The sequence below is a fragment of the Dama dama genome, chromosome 20, assembly GCF_033118175.1.
Source record: "Dama dama isolate Ldn47 chromosome 20, ASM3311817v1, whole genome shotgun sequence".
NCBI lineage: Eukaryota > Metazoa > Chordata > Mammalia > Artiodactyla > Cervidae > Dama > Dama dama.
In genome coordinates this window covers 34,346,582-34,368,097 of record NC_083700.1, presented here as the reverse complement: position 1 = coordinate 34,368,097, position 21,516 = coordinate 34,346,582, and the positions used below count along the sequence as shown (strand labels likewise).

At 50.5% G+C, this 21,516-nt stretch overlaps 1 protein-coding gene across 2 annotated transcripts; it reads right to left on the bottom strand.

Annotated features, from left to right (window-relative positions):
* Positions 1-971: 971 nt before the first annotated feature.
* Positions 972-17,252, bottom strand: EPS8L3 (EPS8 signaling adaptor L3). Of its 2 annotated transcripts, XM_061121207.1 has the most exons (20): positions 17,085-17,252; positions 16,085-16,179; positions 13,043-13,108; positions 12,837-12,901; positions 10,831-10,989; positions 10,394-10,543; positions 10,253-10,308; positions 9,696-9,835; positions 9,498-9,616; positions 9,125-9,245; positions 8,964-9,025; positions 8,592-8,666; positions 8,091-8,239; positions 3,822-3,903; positions 3,554-3,588; positions 2,880-3,063; positions 2,555-2,683; positions 2,180-2,253; positions 1,761-1,893; positions 972-1,505 (listed from the first exon to the last, which is right to left on the bottom strand). In XM_061121207.1, the coding sequence occupies exons 3-20, from the start codon at positions 13,071-13,073 to the stop codon at positions 1,494-1,496; spliced, it is 1,776 nt and encodes a 591-aa protein (XP_060977190.1). In that variant the 5' UTR covers positions 13,074-13,108; positions 16,085-16,179; positions 17,085-17,252; the 3' UTR covers positions 972-1,493. The 2 variants fall into 2 exon arrangements, with proteins under 2 accessions (XP_060977190.1, XP_060977189.1); XM_061121206.1 differs by lacking the exon at positions 16,085-16,179 and having other exon boundaries at positions 17,085-17,251.
* Positions 17,253-21,516: the final 4,264 nt, after the last annotated feature.

Genomic DNA, 21,516 nt, shown 5'->3' with positions numbered 1-21,516 from the left:
TCCCACCCCCATCCCACCCCTCTAGGTCATCCCTGAGCACCGAGCTGAGCTCCCTGTGTTACGCAGCAGCTTCCCACTACTGTCTGTTTTACACATGAGAGTGTATATATGTCAATGCTACTCTCTCAGTTCGTCCTACCCCCTCCTCCCCCACTGTGTCCGCAGGTCCATTCTCTACATCTGTGTCTCTATCTGTGCCCTGTAAATAGGCTCATCAGTACCATTTTTCTAGATTCCATATATATATATACATTAATGTATGATATTTGTTTTCCTTTGTATGACAGACTCTAGGTGCATCTACCTCACTACAACTGTCTCAGTTTTGTTCCTTTTTATGACTGAGTTATAGTCCTTTGTATCTATGTACCACAACTTCTTTATCCATTCACCTGTTGATGGACATCTAGGTTGCTTCCATGTTCTGGCTATTGTAATAAGGGAACGTCTTAAGGACTCTTAAGGGGCCCTTAATCCGTATGTATATCAAACCTTATCTGCAGGCTAACTGAATGATAGTAGAACCTCTGTTAAATAAGGAGGGGAGTCTTGTGACTGTTCTGAGATTAAAGAAGGCTATGTATCCTAAATATTAGAAGCCACAGATAGTTTAGACTCTTCACCTAACATTTGAGAGAAAAAAGAGAGCCAGAGAGTGAAATGACTTGCGCTGAGTTCACATAGCCAGTCCAATGTTCCCTATGTTCCACCACTAAAGAGACAAGCTGGGGAGGGAGGCTCAAAATTAGCTCACTGCAACAGGAAGTGACAGAAGTACTAAAAGAGGAAGTTGCCAAGTAGAGCCTGGACATGCTTTTTAGTGTGACTTTGCATCATCAGCCAGTGTGGCTGATCAAAACCTGCAATTGTCAGCCTCAGTACTCCTTGCTCTGATGTTCTGCCCTCACCTGTACTGGGTGTCTTGGAATATACCAGGAGAAATGTACACAGATGGATAAAGATGTCGAGTATAGCCTTATTTTCAAGTTTATTTAGAAATTAAGGACAGTTGGGCCATAATCATCGAATTCTGACTCTGCTCCAGTGAATTCCCACTCATAGTCTGGCCCAGTGATGGATGTAGGGCTGCTGCTGTTTCATGCCCTGTGTCCCAGCTCTTCCTGATTCTCTGCCTTTGGCCTCCACCAGGGCCAGAGGAAGCTGCAAGAGAGGCACACAACAAGCTTGAGGATACCTTTATTGGGGAGGAGAGGATTTAAACAGAGTCCTGACAAATCTAAGCATAAATGCTCTAAGCTCAGGAGAGAGATGCAATAAATAGGTGGCAACTGGGGAGACCTCTCCACACAGCGAGAAGGGGCACGGTTTGTCTCAGCCTCTGGTCTTGTTCATCCTCTTTGCTGTGTGAGCTGGGGTGTGGGTTTGCTGCAACCTGGGGGCTTGGAAGAGGAGTTCTCAGGGCTCTAAAGAGTATCAGATCCGCCATCTTGCTTGTGAGAAAGTCTTGGTCTTGGAGGTGTCTGAATTGCTGCCTAAGGGCTTATCTGAGGAAAGAAAAGGTGGAGGTGAGGCCAGTGCCAGATAAGGGACCCCAGAGCTCATGCCAGCAGTCAGTTAGGAGCTGCAAGGTGTGCCTGTCACATGAAGTCAAGCCCCTGGGGGATCGTCCTGTACCAGACCTGCCACAGTGAGTGCCGCCCCAGGGTCGGGCGCGCTGGCTTGCCCACCTGGCACTCTCATGCTCACTCAAGGAGCAACCCATATTTCCAGCAGGGCTTGGGACCCTTGCGTGTCCTCACCCCCAGCATCCTTCTGACAGCCTCCAGCCGTGCCAGGACCCGGGGGGCGTCCTGTGGACACAGCATCTGTAGCTCTCCAGGTCTCATGTGAAGCAGCTGGCTCCCTGTCATGGACCCAAGGGTCTTCACGGTGCTAGAAACAAAAATAGCAGAAACCGTCAGTGTGGGGTGGAAGGATCCAGCCCTGGGTATCTGGGTGGAGAAGTGGCTGTTTGGACTTGGAGGGCTGGGGTGACAGGAGAATTCACAGAAAGAGTGTCTGGAGATCAGGGAGTAAGACAAACATACTGGCTTAAACCAACTCCATAAACTCCTGGGGTTGAAGGGACAAGTGCCCTGGAAGAGACACTTGTGGAGGAGGGGGTCCACAAGTTATTGGCCCCCTTTACAGAGGTAAAGCTGTGGGACTTGGCACTCACACAGTGGAGAAGTTCTCTGCCTGTAGCCAGGCTGTGACCTCCTCAGGCCTTGAGCTAAGTCGAAGCATCGGAGCCTAGAACCAGGGGAAGTGGGAGTCAGAAGCCATCTCATCTCAGAGCCACCCACAGCCCCTCTCATCAGGGTCCCTTCCCTGGGCTTTCATCAAACCATGTGTCTCACGCCATGGTTTGCTTGTCCAACAAGCATAAGGCTTGTTCTCTGCTCTGGCCCCACAATAAACTCGGCAGACAGTAAGCACGTGATAATACTGATTCAGTTGAACCAGGGCCATCTCCTCCACTTGTCAAAGAATCCTCCCTGCCCCCACCTCCGATTCAGGCTTTATAGCTTCTGAAGTCTAGGCATGCTAGTACCCGAGTGGGTGACTCGCTCTGACTCCTGCTGGCTCCCGACTCTAGGGGCTCCAGGATGTTGCTGGGGATATAGCCACTCTGTCCCGTTGCATTCTTCACCAGCCACCACCGCTTGCTCTGGTCCAGAACCTGCCAGGGAGTCACCAGGTCAGTGCGAGCCTCTCTCCAGTCAGCCTTCCCCTCCCCCACCGGACTTTCTCTCTCGGGGCCCTGCCCAACCTTCCTTCACCTTCTCCAGGCCAATCCCTCCACCCCCCATGCTCCCAGTAGCTCCCATCAACCACCAACCACCACCTCCTTTTCTCAGCTCAAGTCCATGCCTCACCTCCAGTACCTCTCCCTGGACCACTGTCAGTTCCTGTGGGTTCCTAGCTTCAAACTCATAGAGGACTTGCATTTTCAGGGCTGGCTTGACAGATCCTGGTCTGGAGGGTACAGGGCTGGGGCCATGGTTGTGTGTCTCCTCTTGAGCAAACTGCGAGGTGCTCCTTAACCTAGGGCTTTCCCCCCTAGCCCCCCAGAGACAGAGTCAGGATGGCTGGAGAGTGGGGCCTCAGAGATCCGGCCCCTGTCTCATCCCCAGATCTGTCCTGTTTGGAGTCTAGCAATGGCTTTTGGGGTTTCCACAGAGCTTGAGGGCAGGTCACTGTTAGATGGGCTTGGGGTATGGGTTTCTATAGGCAAAAGAGATCTAGATGTTGCTGATTTCTCAAGACTCTTCCGGCAGTGGAGTCTTCTGTATCTGAGCACTCCTTTGAGCACTTTATACTCAATCTCTGAGAAATCAGCTATGTGTGGGGAGTACTGAAAGAAGAGGGATTGGAACTTAGGAAGGTAAAAAACTGCTTTTTCACCCAAAGTAGGGGAGAGATGTGCTTGTACATGTCTGACTAAAAGAGAGCCTAGAGGTCAGTGAGGTGTAGAATCTGCAGATCCACAGGATCAGCCCAGTCCTTCCCTCCCCAGAACCACACGGTCCTGACAAAGCCCAGGGCATACCGGATGGAAGTAGGGTCTTGGTATCTTGAGAGCGCCTGTAGGGGCAGAACAAAGTGAGAACAGGACGTCAGCTGCATGGTGGTAGAGAGCAGGGGTGCGAGACCACAGACCCATCTGCACACAACTGCCTCATACCCCCTCACCTGTCTGCTTTCCACACAGAACCCACCTATCACTTAGGTGTCTTGTGACCATGGCTGGACTGAGATGGTGGAAACTAGCTAGAGTCTAGGGCTTTGATTTGGGCTCTGTGCTAAGCTCCCCTTACCTGGTAGGAAGTTTCTGGAAGCTGCCAACCATCATAGAATGTGGGTTGGTAGGGCGGGGGCTCGCTGCCTGTCCAGTTGGCCCTAGGGAAAGAACAAGGCTGAGTCCACTCTGTGCCAGACTGTGGGATGTGGAGAAGGTGGAGATGACAGCACCTGGCCTGGGGGATCTTCTAGGTAATAGAGAAAGTGGCCCATGTGCACAGATGAAAGGCCCCAGGACACCCACATAGGAGCGAACAGCTAAGCATGTACAAATCCCACGGTGCGGGTATCTGTGGGTCAGCCTCACCTCTGCCTGTGAAAGTGCAGACACCCTAAGAGATGAATACTTTAACTCACTGTTGGGGGGTTTGAATGAAAGTGGCAGAACTGCAGTGTTAGGGGTGGAAGACATTCTTGGGGTCTAACCTATTTCAGTTACCCAGCACCAGATCTTTCTTTCTAGCTGGTTCATGTGTGGACCTCCCCCTTGTAATCACCACAGAGCGCTCTGGCTGGCTCTAGGGTGGGGGCTGGTACCCGCCTCTCAGCCTGCATCCTCACCCATTGCCTAGGACGCCAGAGGAGCAGCACTGCCTGTGGCCTCCAGGCTGGCTCTGCTTGCCTGCCTGGGGAACGTGGAGTCCCCTCCTGGAGGAAGTCTCTCCCTGCCTCCCAGAGACAGATGTGAATGCTGCTTCTTTGCGCTGTGCACACACATTCTGAATTGCACATGATTCTCACTTATCTGTATTTCTTACTATGTTGATCTCCTTGATAGCTGTCTCCAGAGTATAGTGCACAAGGGACAGAAGAGGCAGTAAAGTGAGTCGCTCAGTCATTCCCAACTCTTTGAGACCCTATAGACTGACTATGTAGTCCATGGAATTCTCCAGGCCAGAATACTGGAGTGGGTAGCCTTTCCCTTCCCCAGGGGATCTTCCCAACCCAGGGATTGAACCCAGGTCTCCCAAATTGCAGGTGGATTCTTTACCAGCTGAGCCAAAAGGGAACCCCTAATAAATATTTATTCAATGGGGACAAATTATTCCCTCTTTTGAATCTTTTTTATTGGCTCCTTTCCTTTCTTTCTTTCCTTTTTTCAATGGACCCTTTAAAAAACCTTTATTGAATTTGTTATAATATTGCTTCTGTTTTGTATTTTGATTTTTTGACCGGGAGGCAAGTGGGATCTTAGCTTCTGGACCAGGGATAGAACTCTCTCCTCAGTGCATCAGAAGGTGAAGTCTTAACCACTAGACCGCAAGGGAAGTCCCCATTAGCTCCTTTTCTTTGCCTTAAAAACATGCTCAAGTCTTCCCTTGACTCTGTTACTATGCTTTTTAAGATGCCATCCTATTACCTTCAGTTTAATTCAGTCGCTCAGTTGTGTCCGACTCTTTGCGACTCCATGAATCGCAGCACACCAGGCCTCCCTGTCCATCACCAACTCCTGGAGTCTACCCAAACCTATGTCCATCAAGTCGGTGATGCCATCCAGCCGTCTCATCCTCTGTCATCCCCTTCTCCTCCTGCCCCCAATCCTTCCCAGCATTAGGGTCTTTTCCAATGAGTCAACTCTTTGCATGAGGTGGCCAAAGTATTGGAGTTTCAGCTTCAGCATCAGTCCTTCCAATGAACACCCAGGACTGATCTCCTTTAGGATGGATTGGTTGGATCTTCTTGCAGTCCAAGGGACTCTCAAGAGTCTTCTCCAACACCACAGTTCAAAAGTATCAATTATTTGGCACTCAGCTTTTTTCACAGTCCAACTCTCACATCCATACATGACCACTGGAAAAACCATAGCCTTGACTAGACGGAGCTTTGTTGGCAAAGTAATGTCTCTGCTTTTAAATATGCTATCCAGGTTGGTCATAACTTTCCTTCCAAGGAGTAAGCATCTTTTAATTTCATGGCTGCAATCACCATCTGCAGTGATTTTGGAGCACAAAAAAATAAAGCCTGACACTGTTCCCACTGACTCCCCATCTATTTCCCATGAAGTGATGGGACCAGATGCCATGATCTTAGTTTTCTAAATGTTGAGCTTTAAGTCAACTTTTTCACTTTCCTCCTTCACTTTCATCAAGGGGCTTTTTAGTTCCTCTTCACTTTCTGCCATAATGGTGGTGTTGTCTGCATATCTGAGGTTATTGATATTTCTCCTGGCAATCTTGATTCCAGCTTGTGCTTCATTCAGCCCAGCGTTTCTCATGATGTACTCTGCATATAAGCTAAATAAGCAGGGTGACAATATACAGCCTTGACGTACTCCTTTTCCTATTTGGAACCAGTCTGTTGTTCCATGTCCAGTTCTAACTGTTGCTTCCTGACCTGCATACAGGTTTCTCAAGAGGCAGGTCAGGTGGTCTGGTATTCCCATCTCTTTCAGAATTTTCTACAGTTTATTGTGATCCACACAGTCAAAGGCTTTCGCATAGTCAATAAAGCAGAAATAGATGTTTTTCTGGAACTCTCTTCCTTTTTCAATGATCCAGCGGATGTTGGCAATTTGCTCTCTGGTTCCTCTGCATTTTCTAAAACCAGCTTGACCATCTGGAAGTTCACAGTTCATCTTTATCAAATTTTTTGAGGATGTGTCCATATGCCCTGCCTACATTTTCTTACCTCTGGATCTTTCTTTATTCCTTACCTCATGACTTTTACCTCTGCCATTACTCTGTTGAAACTAGTTCTAAAGCCCTGATTATTTCTGATTGCCAAATCCAAATGGCCCTGTGTGATCTGTATCCTTCTATTCTATTACCACAGAATTTAGTGTCATTTGTAGTTTTGGGCCAGTTTGCTTCAAGAGAAATAGTTTGAATAAAATTGCCTGAAATTTAACTCTTTTGAAGGTTTTTACATCTCTTTTGTTAATTCTGTTCTCTGTGTTTCTGTCTTTCATTTCATTCATTCATTCATTTTTGGTTGTTTTAAGAAAAGAGAAAACATTTCAGGGTACACCTGACTTTAATCTTATATTTAAAATGATAAGCAGAAACAGAAAGTAGAATAGAGGTTACCAGGGGCTGGGGAAAGAAAGGAATGGGTAAAGAGTTTTGTTTGGTTGTTTAATGGGTATAGAGTTCCCATTTGGGATGTTGAAAAAGTTCTGGAAATGAATAAGGGTGATGGTTGCTCAATATTGTTAATGTACTTTATGGCATTGACTTATACACTTAAAAATAGTTAAAATAAATTTTATCCTATGTATATTCTACCACAATAAAATAAATAGGTTATATTATGTTATATTTTATGTCTTTAGATGAAATGGACACAGAAGTCCTTTAATGGGGCTGAACTGAAAAACGAAACAAAACTGCTCGTTAGGCAAAAAGATTCCTAGAACCATTGGCTTTTCCCCCAGTTGATTTCTCTTTCTAAAACCGTGTTCTGTCTTGGTTTTCATGCTTCTGCTTTTTTGTTTCTCCGTTTAACTCTCTGGAATTTCTCTTTGCCTCCTTTAGCTCCTTATCCCTGTTTCTTTCTGCCATCTCAAAGTTTTCCCAGGCCCGTCTCTGGTGGGGAGAGCAGGCCATGCTTGTTAAAGGGAGCTCTGCTCACTTTACTGCAGTGCTTACCTCCAGGGGGTCCCAACTATCCCTTCTGTACTGACTGTTCTCAAACCCTCGTAGCCAGGTCAGACTTCTCCTTGCAGGGCCAGCCCACCCAGTCTCTGCAGACACCTCAGTTCAGGGTATCCAAACAGATTTCACATCCCACCCCCATCCCACCTGCTCCCATCAGCTTGGCCTTGCTGCCCAACTGCCTGTGTCACCGTTCCACCCACATGAAATATCTCTTCTCTTAGCTCCTCTGCCAGTTGGTTGCAAATTTTATTGATGTTACATTTGCAGCATCTCTTACGTCAGTAATTGTTAAAATCTGGGCTGCACTGAGACAAAGTTTTCACTTCGTCCTTGACAAAAATGAGAAAAACTTTAGAAGAAGGTTGCCAGTGCTCTTTTCTTGGGAAGAATTGTTCTATTTTCTGAGATAATGCTTTTCTGCAATGGTGGGTGATGGTAAGTGTCTTGGTGTTTTTTTTTTTTTTTTCCATTGTGTTTAGCCTAATTAAAAGTTGGGAACTCCAGGTAGATTTCCCTGATTTGTTTTAAGATATTATGAAATATAATTACCAGGAGCTGGGGAGTGGAGGAATGGGTATAGTTTTAAGGGGTATACAATTCATTTTAAGATACAACATAGAGCTTGTCACTTCCTGCCCTACACCCCCATGTTGCTTGCCTCTGATTCATTCAGGCCTTATTGTCACTTACTGGCTGGTGGTCCAGGCTGTCCCCAGCCCTTTCCAGAGGCTATTCTCTGATGGGCTTAGACAGGACTGCAGCAGCTCGATGGCCTTGGTGGTGAGGAGGGGTGAGATCACTCGGGCTGCTAGGCCAGATTCAGGGCACTGGGTCTGGATCTGGGGAAGGATGAAAAGTGTCAGGAAGCCTGGGCTTCTTCGGGGGCAGGAGTGGGAAAGGGCTTGGGGTCCCTGGCTTCCTACTTTGCCCCAGGCCTGCTCTTTTCTGCCCTCACTGGTGTCCTTGGCTCCAACCCCAGCACACCTAGTCTGCTGAGAGGTACTTGCTGGGCAGAGTAGGGTAGTGTCTTGGGGTCAAGGAAGAGGGTGTGCTGGGGGTGAGCAAGGAGCAGACCCGTACCTCCCTCTGCCCCCTCCCTCCCACCCTGACCAGTCTTATCTTAACTTCAGCACGTCCCTCTGTACCACCACCCTCTTCCCCCCTACCCCCACCACCCCTGCCCTGACTCACGGACTCCAGAATTTTGAAGATGATGTGTACAAACTCAGGGGCACTTGTATCCTGCAACCTGGTGGCCAGCCTTCCCTGAGGACACAGGGTGAAGCCTGTCACCAGCCTTCCTCCCACCCCACCTTCACCAGGACTCCAGGGCCCCATAACTGTTCTGGGCCTTGGTGGGGAGCCTGGCATTCTCCCAAAGTAACCAAGAGTGGGGAGGGACGGTTCCAGGAGGAGAAGCTGGAGCAGCATAGGATGTCCATGGAGAGCAGAGGGAACAGGATTGCTGGGGGGGGAGAGGGGAGGGAGAGGGGGGGATTGTTGAGGTGGGGGAGGGGAGGGAGGGGGCAAGAAGAGCTGGGAAACTTGTGGGGAGTCACGTACCAGGAGGTTGAAGCTGTACTTGATCTTCTGGAAGCAGTCGATGTAATGTTCCTCTGTTATCTCTATAGCAAGAAGGGGGTAGATGGCGAGTCATATATCATGCCAAGACTTCCCCCCCTCCCCCAAACCCCAACTCCTCTCCCCTGGCCCTTCGCACTCACCTCCCTTATTCTTTTTATTTTTCTTCCTGCGATTCTTCTTCTTACGACTAGTCTTTGACTGGGCCTCGTCCAGCTTCCCCACAAACATCTCGATGTCCCTTAGGACATGGTCCAGCACCTCCTGGACCCCAAACAACCCCTGGCTGAGTGGGCAGTTAGACCCGCCCTGGAACTCCCAACCCTGCCCCCCTCCACCACAAGCCTGAGCCTCAGGCCCAGCCCAGGGCCTGACCAAGCCTCTGTGTCCCCTCTCAGGCCAGGCCCTGCCTTGGTCGACCTGGGACCTGGCTCCTTGAGGTGACAGAGACAACTGGTGTCCTCCCTTTGGCTAGGCAGCAAAAGCCTCAACAAGCCCAAGACAGTCTGCAGTTACCTTATCCCATTTTGGGTCCTCAGGGGATGGGGACCTCCTTGAAGGAGACAGCAAGAAGGTGCTTGACTCTTGGCCGCTGGTGTGGAATGGCAGGGGCCTCGGAGATGGTGGTGGGGTGTCTGCAGAGGAAGAGGACCATGGCCCAGAACTTCTTTGATGGGGACCTTTCCTCCCACTGGCCCCCACGCCCAAACTTACCATGCTGTGGGCCCATCAAGTAGTGCTGTTTGGGAGGGGGTCCCCACTCCAGAGGAGGTGCCGGCTCCTTAGGGAGTGGCCTTTCCAGAGGAGGCCCCCTCCACCGGTCCTGGTCTGAGCGAAGGGCTCCAAACTGGGGCCTGTGAAGGGCATGACAGGGCCACAGCTTTGACTGGGTTCTTGGGGCAGAGGCTCTGCCCACACTTCTGCCCCAGGACCCAGGGGTACCACTGCCCCTCTCCAGGAGCCCCACCAGCGCTGCCCCCTGATCTCCATCCAAACCCTTCCCTGACTCTCCCCTGCGTCATCGGCCTGCCCTCCGGGACCAGTTGGTCCCACGTCAGTCTCTGAGGATAGTCTCCAGTGGCCCCTGGGCCCAGCACCAGTCCCTTCCCCAGGCCCTTTTGCACCCTGCTTCCAGCCTCACCACTCCCCAGGTCAATGTCTGTGTTATTGGGTCACAGGCCCCTGAGCTCCCCCAGGTGTGCGGCAGAGTCTAGCCCACCCAGACCTGAGCTCCAGGGTTCTGCAGGTGGGCTGGGGCAGAGGCTGCCTACCTTTGCTCTAGCTCCTCCTCCAGAGCCTTCTCCAGGCTGGTCTTCAGTCGCTCTGCCTGGAGGAACCAGCAGTCAGACAGGCTTGGGGGATGGGGGAGGGGAGGGGTAAGGTAGGGGGTGGTGATGGTTATTAGATCTCACCCCCACTTCCTGGCACTGGAAAAGCAGAGTGCTAGTGCCTCGCAGGCCCGAATCCTGCACGGTGATGGACAGGACAGAGTTGTAGGAGCCAGTGTTGAGTGCCACGTCCATGATCTTGATGCTGTCCAGGCGGTAGGACTCTAGCTCCTCCTGGGCCGAGCAGAGAGGCTGGCTGTGAGGTCGCTGAGAGCCCGACAGGCCCCTAGCAGCTCCTGACCTGGGTTGCTCCACCCTTCCAATGGCCTGGGATGGGGTGTCCTTTTCCCTGACCCCTGTGCCTCTATCTCCTGTTTCTTCCTAGTCCTGGGCATGTATTGGGGGGGAGGGGAGGGGTGGCTGCCGTGTGGTGCATGGTGGATGGTGTTCATGCCCCGGGGCTTGCTTTCCCACAGCCCAGGTTAGCTATGACCCCTGGCAGGGAATGGTGGGAGGCTGACCTTAGTCTCGATGTCCAGCAGTTGGAGCCAGCCATCCCTGACCTGCAGGAGCAAGTCCTGGCTCCACACCCGGCCCTGAGCGTCCATCTCCTGCAGCTTCTGCAGAACATCCTTGGGCTCTTGGACTCTCTGTGTCCCCAGCTTACATGTCATCAGGTGCTGAGGGGACAGGAGGAGATGGGCTGGGAGAAGGTTTGGAGAGGGGGCTCACAGGTGGGGATGGAAAGGGCTGGGGGTGGGGGAAGGGCAGCAGAGGGGGAAGACATGTCCCTGGCCTCCTCACTGGCGAGGCCCCAGGCAATCCCCATAAAGCAGTCTTCAAGAGACAATATGAGGGCTGGAGGCAGTCAGGCTAGGATGGGGCTCCCAAGGTGGGGACTGATGGGCTGTAGGAGGGGGTTTAGAACTCTGGAGGAAGAACAGTCATCGCCTGTAACAGTCTGCTGCTGCTAAGTCACTTCAGTCGTGTCCGACTCTGATCAGCCCACCAGGCTCCCCCATCCTTGCGATCCTCCAGGCAAGAACACTGGAGTGACTTGCCATTTCCTTCTCCATCTGTAACAGTCTAGATGGTGGTAAATATAGGGAGGGGGCGTGGGCTTCAGCTATCCAACAAATAAGTCTCAACTTCTCCAGGTAGGATATAGGATGCTCAAATTCTGTCCCCTACTTTTCTTTGCTCTCTTTGAGAATCACCCACCCAGCCTGGTCCATCTCTTCCCTGACCTAGCCTTCCTGTCTCCGTGCCTTTGCTCATGCTGCTCCCCACGCCCAGAATGCATGTTCCACTTCTGATAATCCATTACCTCCCAGTCTCTCAGGAATAAGTCAAGCCCACCACCCTTCTCCCTGATTATTTCTCCAGGGAGAAATATCACTCTAGGTCCACACTGACCTCAGTCTCCACTTAGGCCCTTGTCCCCTGCTAGTCTGATCACAAAGGCGGGGTTTTGCTGTTATTCTCCCTCCTCAAGGATACCCTTCGCTTCTACCATCCTTGTTCAAAAGTCACAGTCCTGCCCCTTGTGCTCCCCTCCAGGTCCTCGCTGGGAGGATGCCATCTGCCTCCTGCCCCTTGACCCCACTGCCCTGCCCTGTCCTCTGCATAGCTCGCAGCTCTTCTTCAAGTTCACTCGGCCAGCATACTCAGGAGCCCTGATATCATGAGCAAATGCCCTGGCACCCTGGGCACGCCTCCCCTGCTCTTGCCTCCTAGACCTAAACAAAGCTAGTTCCCAATCCTCATTCACTCCATGAAGCCCAGGGATCTTAGTCCCAACTCATCTGACTTGGGGAAGCCTGACTTCTTCCAGACGGTTGCTCCAGCATCCCTCCCTGCCTTTTTTTCGGGGTGAGTGCTAAATCTACTGCTGCCCGGGGGTGGTTTCTACCCAGACCTTCAGCCTGATGCAGTGTCTGCTCTTCCCTGCCACGCCCTTCCAGCCTGAGCTGTCACGTGGTGTCAACAGCTGTCCTGGCAACTAGATCTGGCAGTACCAGTGTCATTCTCCCAGGCAGTGCCTGAGCCTCCATTTCCAGGCTCCAAGCCCCGCACAGGGAGCTCAAGCCCAGATGGCTCCCCTCTCAGATAGTAGCCCTTTCAAGTCCCTGCACAAGGAACCGCTGGCTGACCTCACACATTCTGTCCTCCAGCTCTACCAGATCCTGGGCAAAGAGCAGTTTCTTGGGGCAGGGGATAAGCCGAGAGACAGGAAGGGGTGGGATCGAGTGGTGGCAGGTGAGTCCCGGCCCATCCCTTTGCTACTTGGGGATGGGATGCCCACTGGCTTAGCTTCCCCTGACCACGCCCAGCTGCCCCGTCCTCCTCTGCGCTTAGCAAATGCTCAGGTAGGCTTGCTGGACCCGAGCCCACCTGCTCTGGCTGGGTCAGGCCGTTGGCTTCTGTGGCAGACTTATCTCAGATATCTGCTTTTTGTCAGGGTGGGGGGCACATAGAAGAACTTGGCTTCAATCAGGAAATTGTATGGGGCCCTAGGGTTACTCACCTCCACCCTGTGCTGCAGGTGGGTGGGCTCTAAGGCGATATTCTGCAGGTACTCCTTCCGGTGCACTGCCGCGGCAGGAAGCAAGGGGGTGAGGGCAGAAGAAGGAGTTGAGACAGGTACAACTATCGGAGGCGGTCAGTGTGGGGAGGGAGAGACTGGAGGCAGGGGGTTCAGGGAACCCAGAGGGAGAGAAGGGGACCACTTACAGTAAATGGCTCTGCTGCTTGGCCGGGACATGCTGACGCTGCTGAGATGACTCCCTAAAACCCAAACTGAGCAGAAGAGGCAGCGATCAGGGCTGGGGAGAGGGATGAGCAGGCAGAGCTGGGTGGGAGACGCTGTCGCAGTCCATCCCTGACCTGGGTCTGGGGCTCAGACCACGAGTCTTTCTGGATCTGTCTCCAGTTGTTTCCTCTGAAGGAGCTCTCCATCCTGGCTGGGCCTCGGAGGCCCCCAGGCAGGCTCTCAACTTCCCATTATTTGACCAATAATGCTTATCCTGATAGCCCCAGGGAAGCTGTGTGGACAGGCACCTGGGACCAGATCCCATCCTGGGCCCGAGTGTGAAAGGTGCTGGATGGGTGTGCCTGGCTTCTGGACGGGAGGCATGAGGGCCAGCAGCCTTCCCTGTCACAGCAAGCCTCTTGTCCAAGCCTGTTTCAACTCTGCAAATTGGGAGGAGGCCTGTGTTGGCTCTTATGCTGGGGAGCCACTCAGGAGGGGTGTACGTGTGTGTGTATGCACACACATATGTTTACACGTTTATGATGGAGCTCTGTAGGATGTGTTAGTGACTTGCACTTCCCTAAATGTCTTACTAAAAACTGCTCTCTTTGCCTTTCCATGCTCTGAACCCTCTGTCCAGAGCCCCTCCCCACCCAACCTTGTAAATTCCAGCTCAAGGAAATAGATCTTTTTTCCAAAGAAGACATACAGATGCCCAACAGGCACATAAAAAGATGTTTAACATCACTAATTCTTAGAGAAATGCAAGTCAAAAATCACAAGAAGCTATCATCTCACACCTGTCAGAATGGCTATTATCAAAAAGGCAAGAAATAAAAAATGTTGGTGAAAAAGAAAAGGGAGTCTTTGTGCACTGTTGATAAGTAAAATGTAATATAAAATGGTGCAGCCTCTGTGTAAAATAGTATGGAGACCCCTCAAGAAACTAAGGGGATTAAGAATAGAATAATCATATGATCTAGCAATCCCACTTCTGGTTATTTATCTAAAGAATATGAAAACATTCACTGAAAAAGATATCCACACCCCTATAGTCATCATGGGGGCTTCCCAGGGGGCGCATTGGTAAAGAATCTACCGGTCGGTGCAGGAGTCCCAAGGGATGAGGGTGGATCTCTGGGTGGGGAAGATCCCCTGGAGAAGGAAATGGCAACCCAGTCCAGCATTCTTGCCTGGAGAATCCCATGGACAGAGGAGCCTGGGGGGCTACAATCTGTGGGGTCCCAAAGAGCTGGTTGTGACCAAGCACACTCGCAGGCATGTTCATTCTGGCCTTTACAAAAGCCAAAATATGGAAACAACTTATGTGCCCATTCACACGCAAATGGATAAGGAAGATGTAGTACATACAAAGGAATATTAGTCAGCCATAAAAGGTGAAATCTTGTCATTTGCAATAGCATGCATGGACCTTGAGGGTGTTATGCTAAATGAAATAAGACAGAAGAAGACAGACAAATATTGTATGACTCCACACTTAGGTAGAATATAAGAAACAAACAAAACAAAATAAATGAATAGACCAAACCAAATGAAAATAGAGGTAACAGATACAGAGAACAGGGTAGAGGTTACCACAGGGGAAGGGGCAGGAGGGAAGGTGAAATGGGTTAAGGGGATCAACTGTGTGATGACGGATAAAGTAAATTTTGATGGTGAGCATGTTACAGTGTGTACAGAATTAGAAATATAATGTTGTACACATGAAATTTATATAGTGTTATAAACCAAGGTTAATGCAATAAAAAAATAAGTTTAAATATATTACAGTTTAAGGATCACCTCCTCATTGAAGCCCTCCTTGACCACCCCACTCAACCTTGCCCATCTTCCTAATGCCACACCTAGTCTTATAAGTTCCTCTCTAACAACAGTACCACCCCGGTTAGGGCTGTGAGCCTAGAGTCAAGTGCCTTATGAACTTTATGTCATTTAATTTTCGCTACCATCATTTATGTTTCCCTGGTGGCTTAGGTAAAGAATCTGCCTGCAATGTGGGAGACCTGGGTTTGATCCCTGGGTTGGGAAGATCTTCTGGAGGAGGGCATGGCCATAACCCACTCTAGTATTCTTGCCTGGAGAATCCCCATGGACAGAGGAGCCTGACTGGCTACAGTCCATGGGGTTGCAAAGAGTCAGACGTGACTGAGCAACTAAGTATAGCACCACACAGCACCATCACTTATACTTCCTTGATCCTATGTGCTGAGTGCTGTTCTACAGATGTTACATCCAACAACTCATTTAATCCTCAAAACAACCTTGCTGGGTGGGTACTGTTATTACCCCGTTGACCAGATGAGGATGATATGGTGATTCAAAGAGGATAACAGGTCTGAGATCACAAGTAAATATTTTATAGAGAATGAACTCAGCTGGGCCTGACTACAAGCTCCATGCTTTAACTGTTTATGTATGTGCCTCTGTCACTGGGCTGTGCCCTCCTGAGAGTGGACTTATGTTGCCCCTGCTGTTCCCCCAGTGCCTTCCTAGCATGGAGGGAGTCTAGAATACACACATACATTGAAATGGAATGGAGGTAATTGAGATGCGTGGGGGTGTGGCGGGAGTTAGCTGAGTGTGTGGGTCAAGGGTATGTGTTAGTTTAATGATGTGCGTATGCATCATGGATAGGTGTCAGTTCTGCGGGTGTCCTTGCATTTCCGTGATGCATCTGAGTTGTACAGAAACCCTGGAATATCCTGGGCAAAGTATCAGAGAGCAGCCCACGCCCCTGTAACTAGGACTGCTATGAAAATAGCAGAAGATCTGATAAGATGACTCAGTGTTGGGGAAGTGAGTTTCTAGTAAACAAGGGATTGTGTATGGGTTTGTGTTTTCCACGTTTGGGAGGATCCCTTTCCTCTCCAAGGGTAAAGGGTTCTAAAAGCCTGCTCCCCCTCTCCCCAGCTGCACCCCACAGGCTGCAACACTTCCTGCTTCTAGATCTAGAAGATAAAGAAGAGAAAATGAACTTCGTTTCTGTTAGCACCCCTCCATACCTGCCAGCCCCTTCACAGAGGATGGTCCCTGTGGGTTTTATTGCAGCAAAACAGAAATGAGAGAACAGCCTGTGGCACATACCAGCCAAACAGCCCTACAAGAGTTAAACAATCTTGGTTATTCTTTAGCTGTTACTAGTAACAAACACTTGTAGCTGGACTTGGACTTCACAAAGCTGATTACTCTCTGACTCCATATAGATTATACTCAGCACCTGGCATTCTTCTCCCCTTCCACTCTCTTGTAGCATTCTGCATTTCAGAAAGAAGGTCACAGGCTGATAACTTCAGGAACACAAGACCCAGTTGCTGAGTTGCCTGATGACAACTGTGGCCGTTTTGAAATGTTGCAAAAGAAAAAGAAAACGCAAGACCTTCAAGAGGATATAAAACCTCTCCCTATTCCCGAGAAAGGGGGGCATAGTTCTTGAGACGCTAGCCTGCTGTGTTTCCCCTTTGCCTGGCAAAAATAATAAAGCTATTCTTTTCTACTTCCTCCAAACTCTGTCTCCTTATTTCTATTTGACATCGGTAGACAGGGAGCCAGGATTTTGGCAACAATCTCTCTTGGCAGGTCCAAGCAACATCTACTGCTCCACATCGCAACAATGAGGTGGAGTAGGGATGGGGATGAAAGGTAGGGGGTGGAGGAATGGGGTCTGATTTTGGTCTGTCTTGCCTTCTGGGAGGGGGGTGGATCTGTGGCAGCCCAGTTTCCCCATTTATCCCCCAAGTTTAGGGAATGGAGCAGGGAAGAAGTTCATGTCTGCATCGTGAGCCCTGGAGAGAAGCAGCCCAGAGATGCTGCTGGAGCCCTGTCTACCTCCCTCTCTGCTCCCTGGCCTGCTAGCCTTCAGCCGAGTCCCAAGCCCTCCTTAGGGCTGCCACATCGAGAATGGGCTGGAGACCCTGGCCTGGGAAGCCACTGAGCTGTCCCCACTATGTCGGGACCTCCTGAGGCTTGGCTGGGCCCTGATCTTCCAGAGGGCCAGGCCCTTACCTGGGCTCCAGTGAGGCCTGGAGGCTGGTGCCCCCGAAGGGGCAGGTGTCTGAGCTGGTGGCCTGGTGCTGGCGGTGGGAAGACGGTGGCTTCTCTGCTAGTGGCGCAGTCCCGGGCAGAGGCCCTGTGGTCAGGTGAGCCCTGAAGCAGGCCGGTCTTATGGTGCGGAGGCCAGGAGGCAGCCACACCTGTGCTCTTTGGACTCTTGGTGGGTGGGGCGGCCTCCAAGGCTACCAACTGCCCAGTGCCAGAGCCCAGGCCTGTGGCCACGCCTGCGCCGACAGGTGTCCCTAGCTTAGACAGAGCCCCTTGTTACCGGGCTTCCTGCTTGACTTGCCTCTGCCGTTAGCGTGCAGCCCCCTCTTCCCCCTGCCTGCGGGTGCCTCCCCTGAGGCCCCAGGTCAGCCTCAGGCACTGGGGCAGGGAGCAGGAGCAGGCACCCCAGGCACAGGTGGCGGAGGTGGACCCAGGCTTGGGGGCTGTGTGGGCTGGCATGTGTGCCTGGGTGTGCTGCCCATGGGGGTGTGTGGTCTTGGGTGCCCAGGTGGTGCCTGTGAGCAGGATGTGGGGCTCATAAGAGTCAATGGGGGCTGGGAGCTGGGATCCTATGGGCATTAGGTGGAGGACTGAGATTTCTTCCCAGGAGGTCCCACCTCATCCTGCCTCTTCTTTCCCCTCTGGCCCAGCAGGGAGCCCTTCCCTCATCGTTCTTGCTCTTCCACGCTTTCCTCCCCACCCGACCCCATGCCCTCAGACTTCTGGTTGAGCCTGGGCAGCTTCAACAGAGATGGGAAACTAAGACGCCCCTCCGTCCCTGGTTGTGATCCAGTCCTCGTGCTTCATGATATTTAAAAGCCTTCCTTGGCATCCAGGCTGCCTGCCCTCTGGGGGCTCACAGTCTAACAAGGGAGGTAGGACAGAAACAGGAAGTGAAGCAGGAGGGGAGAGTCAGTCAGTCAGTTCAGTCACTCAGTCATATCTGACTCTTTGTGACCACATGGACTGCAGCACGCCAGGCTTCCCTGTCCTCACCAACTCCCGGAGCTTACTCAAACTCATGTCCATTGAGTCGGTGATGCCATCCAACCATCTCATCCTCTGTCATCTCCTTCTCCTCCTGCCTTCAATCTTTCCCAGTATCAGGGTCTTTTCCAATGAGTCAGTTCTTCACATCAAGTGGCCAAAGTTTTGGAGCTTCAGCATCAGTCCTTCCAGTGAATTTTCAGGACTGATGTCCTTAGGATGGACTGGTTGGATCTCCTTGCAGTCCAAGGGACTCTCAAGAGTCTTCTCCCACCATGGTTCAAAAGCATCAATTCTTTGGTGCTCAGCTTTCTTTATAGTCCAACTCTCACATCCATACATGACTCCTGGAAAAACCATAGCTTTGACTGGACAGACCTTTGTCAGCAAAGTAATGTCTCTGCTTTTTAATATGCTATCTAGATTGGTCATGGCTTTTCTTCCAAGGAGAAAGCGTCTTTTAATTTCATGACTGCAGTCACCATCTGCAGTGATTTTGGAGCCCAAGAAAATAGTCTCTCACTGTTTTCATTGTTTCCCCATGTATTTGCCATGAAGTGATGGGTCAGGATGCCATGATCTTTGTTTTCTGAACGTTGAGTTTTAAGCCAACTTTTTTTTCACTCTCCTCTTTCACTTTCATCAAGAGGCTCTTTGTTCATCTTTGCTTTCTGCCATAAGGGTAGTGTCATTTGCATATCTGAGGTTATTGATATTTCTTCTGGCAATCTTGAGTCCAGCTTGTGCTTCATCCAGCCTGGCATTTCACATGATGTACTCTGCAAAGAAGTTAAATAAGCAGGACAACAATATGCAACCTTGATGTACTCCTTTCCCAATTTGGAACCAGTCTGTTGTTCCATGTCCAGTTCTAACTGTTGCTTCTTGACCTGCATACAGATTTCTCAGGAAGCAGGTCAGGTGGTCTCTTATTACCATCTCTTGAAGAATTTTCCACAGTTTGTTGTGTTCCACACAGTCAAAGTCTTTGGCGTAGTCAATAAAGCAACAGTAGGTGTTTTTCTGGAACTCTCTTGCTTTTTCAATGATCCAGCAGATGTTGGCAATTTGATCTCTGGTTCCTCTACCTTTCCTAAATCCAGCTTGAACATCTGGAGGTTCACGGTTCACATATTGTTGAAGCCTGACTTGGAGAATTTTGAGCATTACTTTGCTGGCATGTGAGATGAGTGCAACTGTGCGGTAGTTTGAGCATTCTCTGGCATTGCCTTTCTTTGGGATTGGAATGAAAACTGACCTTTTCCAGTCCTGTAGCCACTGCTGAGTTTTCTAAATTTGCTGGCATATTGAGTGCAGCACTTTCACAGCATCATCTTTTAGGATTTGAAATAGCTCAACTGGAATTCCATCACCCTCGCTAGCTTTGTTTGTAGTGATGCTTCCTAACGCCCACTTGACTTTGCATTCCAGGATGTTTGGCTCTGGGGAGGGAGCGTGAAGGAGAAGTTTCCACACACAGTAGGAAACTGTCTCACAGCGGGTTCTGTGGGGAGTTTTGGAATCTCAGAAGGCAACATAACCGGGAGGGGGAAAACAAAAAAACCCCACAGAATACACACCTAACTGCAACTGGGGAAAAGAGAACTTTCCTGGGAAAGGCTCTAACCTAACAGCATAACGCACAGCCTGGCCCGCTCAGAGAACAAAGAATTGAGCAAATACCAAAGGAGAGCTAGCTGCATACCGGCCCCTCCCCACCTGGAGGCAGAGAGGCAGGCTCTTGACAGCCAGAGCCAGAAGGCGAGGGGCTGCTGCAATTTCATCCCCAGAGAAGGCTGTGAGCAGGCTCCCAGCTGCTAACCACATCTTCCTGAGATCCTGGATGACTGACATCCGCCGGGAGGGTCACAGCCTGAGATTAGCTCTCCAGAGGAGACATACAGCATACCTGAGATGGTGTTCTTGCAGCGCACCCAGGAAACTGAGCAACCGGGACGAGAGAGGTGATTAAGACACACAGCCCACCTGGGACAGTGCTCTCACCAAGCACCCGATCGCCTGAGCTGCGCAACCTGAAAAGGGACAAAAAGCATGCCCAACCCACAGAGACTGAGCCATAACTGTGTCTGAGTGTCTCCTGTGGTGGTACGGGTCATCAGAGGCCTGCTGCAGGGGCAGGGGCTCTGGGTGCAGCAGACCTGGGTATGGCATAAGCCCTCTTGGAGGAGGTCTCTATTAATCCCACCATAGAGCCACCAGAACTTACACAGGACTGGGGAAACAGACTCTTGGAGGGCACAAACAGAACCTTGTGTACACCAGGACCCAGGAGAAAGGAGCAGTAGTAACCCCACAAACTGACCCAGACATGCCCCCGAGTGTACAGGAGTCTCCAGCAGAAGCATGGGTCAGCAGTGGCCTGCTGCAGAGTCGGGGGCACCGAGAGCAACAGTGTGTGCGTGGGACCTTTTGAAGGAGGTCACTATTATCTTCACTACCTCCACCATAGTTTGGCCTCAGGTCAAGCAACAGGGAGGGAACACAGCCCTGCTCATCAACAGAAAATTGGATTAAAGATTGACTGAAAATTGCCCTGCCCATCAGAATAAGACCCAGTTTCCCCCTCAGTCAGTCTCTACCATCAGGAAGCTTCTATAAGCCTCTTATCCACCAGAGGACAGACAGAATGAAAAGCACAATCACAGAAAACTAACCAAACTGATCACATGGACCACTGCCTTGTCTAGCTCAATGAAACTATGAGCCATGCCATGAAGGGCCACCTAAGATGGACGGGTCCTGGCGGAGAGTTCTGACAAAACGTGGTCCACTAGAGAAGGGAATAGCAAACCACTTCAGTATTCTTGCCTTGAGAACCCCATGAACCATATGAAAAGGCAAAAAGATAGGCCTCTGAAAGATGAACTCCCCAGGTCAGTAGGTACCCAGTATGCTACTGGAGAAGAATGGAGAAATAATTCCAGGAAGAATGAAGAGATGGAGCCAAAGCAAAAACAACACCCAGTTGTGGATGTGACTGGTGATGGAAGTAAAGTCTGATGCTGTAAAGGGCAATATTGTATAGGAACCTGGAATGTTAGGTCCATGAATCAAGGCAAATTGGAAGTGGTCAAACAGGAGACGGCAAGAGTGAACATTGACATTTTATAAATCAGTGAAATAAAATGGACTGGAATGGGTGAATTTAACTCAGATGACCATTATATCTACTACTGTGGGCAAGACTCCCTTAGAAGAAATGGAGTAGCCATCATAGTCAACAAAAGAGTGCAAAATGCAGTACTTGAGTGCAATCTCAAAAACGACAGAATGATCTCTGTTCATTTCCAAGGCAAACCATTCAATATCACTATAATCCAAGTCTATGCCCCTACCAGTAATGCTGAGGAAGCTGAAATTGAACGTTTCTATGAAGACCTACAAGACC

Bases quoted from the DNA above. Each gene is read 5' to 3' on its own strand.
- EPS8L3 (XM_061121207.1), bottom strand. From the start codon at position 13,073: ATGTCCCGGCCAAGCAGCAGAGCCATTTACT. The intron at 12,902-13,042 runs GTAAGTGGTCCC...CTGCCGCGGCAG, and splicing joins AAGCAGCAGAGCCATTTACT to TGCACCGGAAGGAGTACCTG. The intron at 9,836-10,252 runs GTAGGCAGCCTC...TGCCCTTCACAG, and splicing joins GAGGAGGAGCTAGAGCAAAG to GCCCCAGTTTGGAGCCCTTC.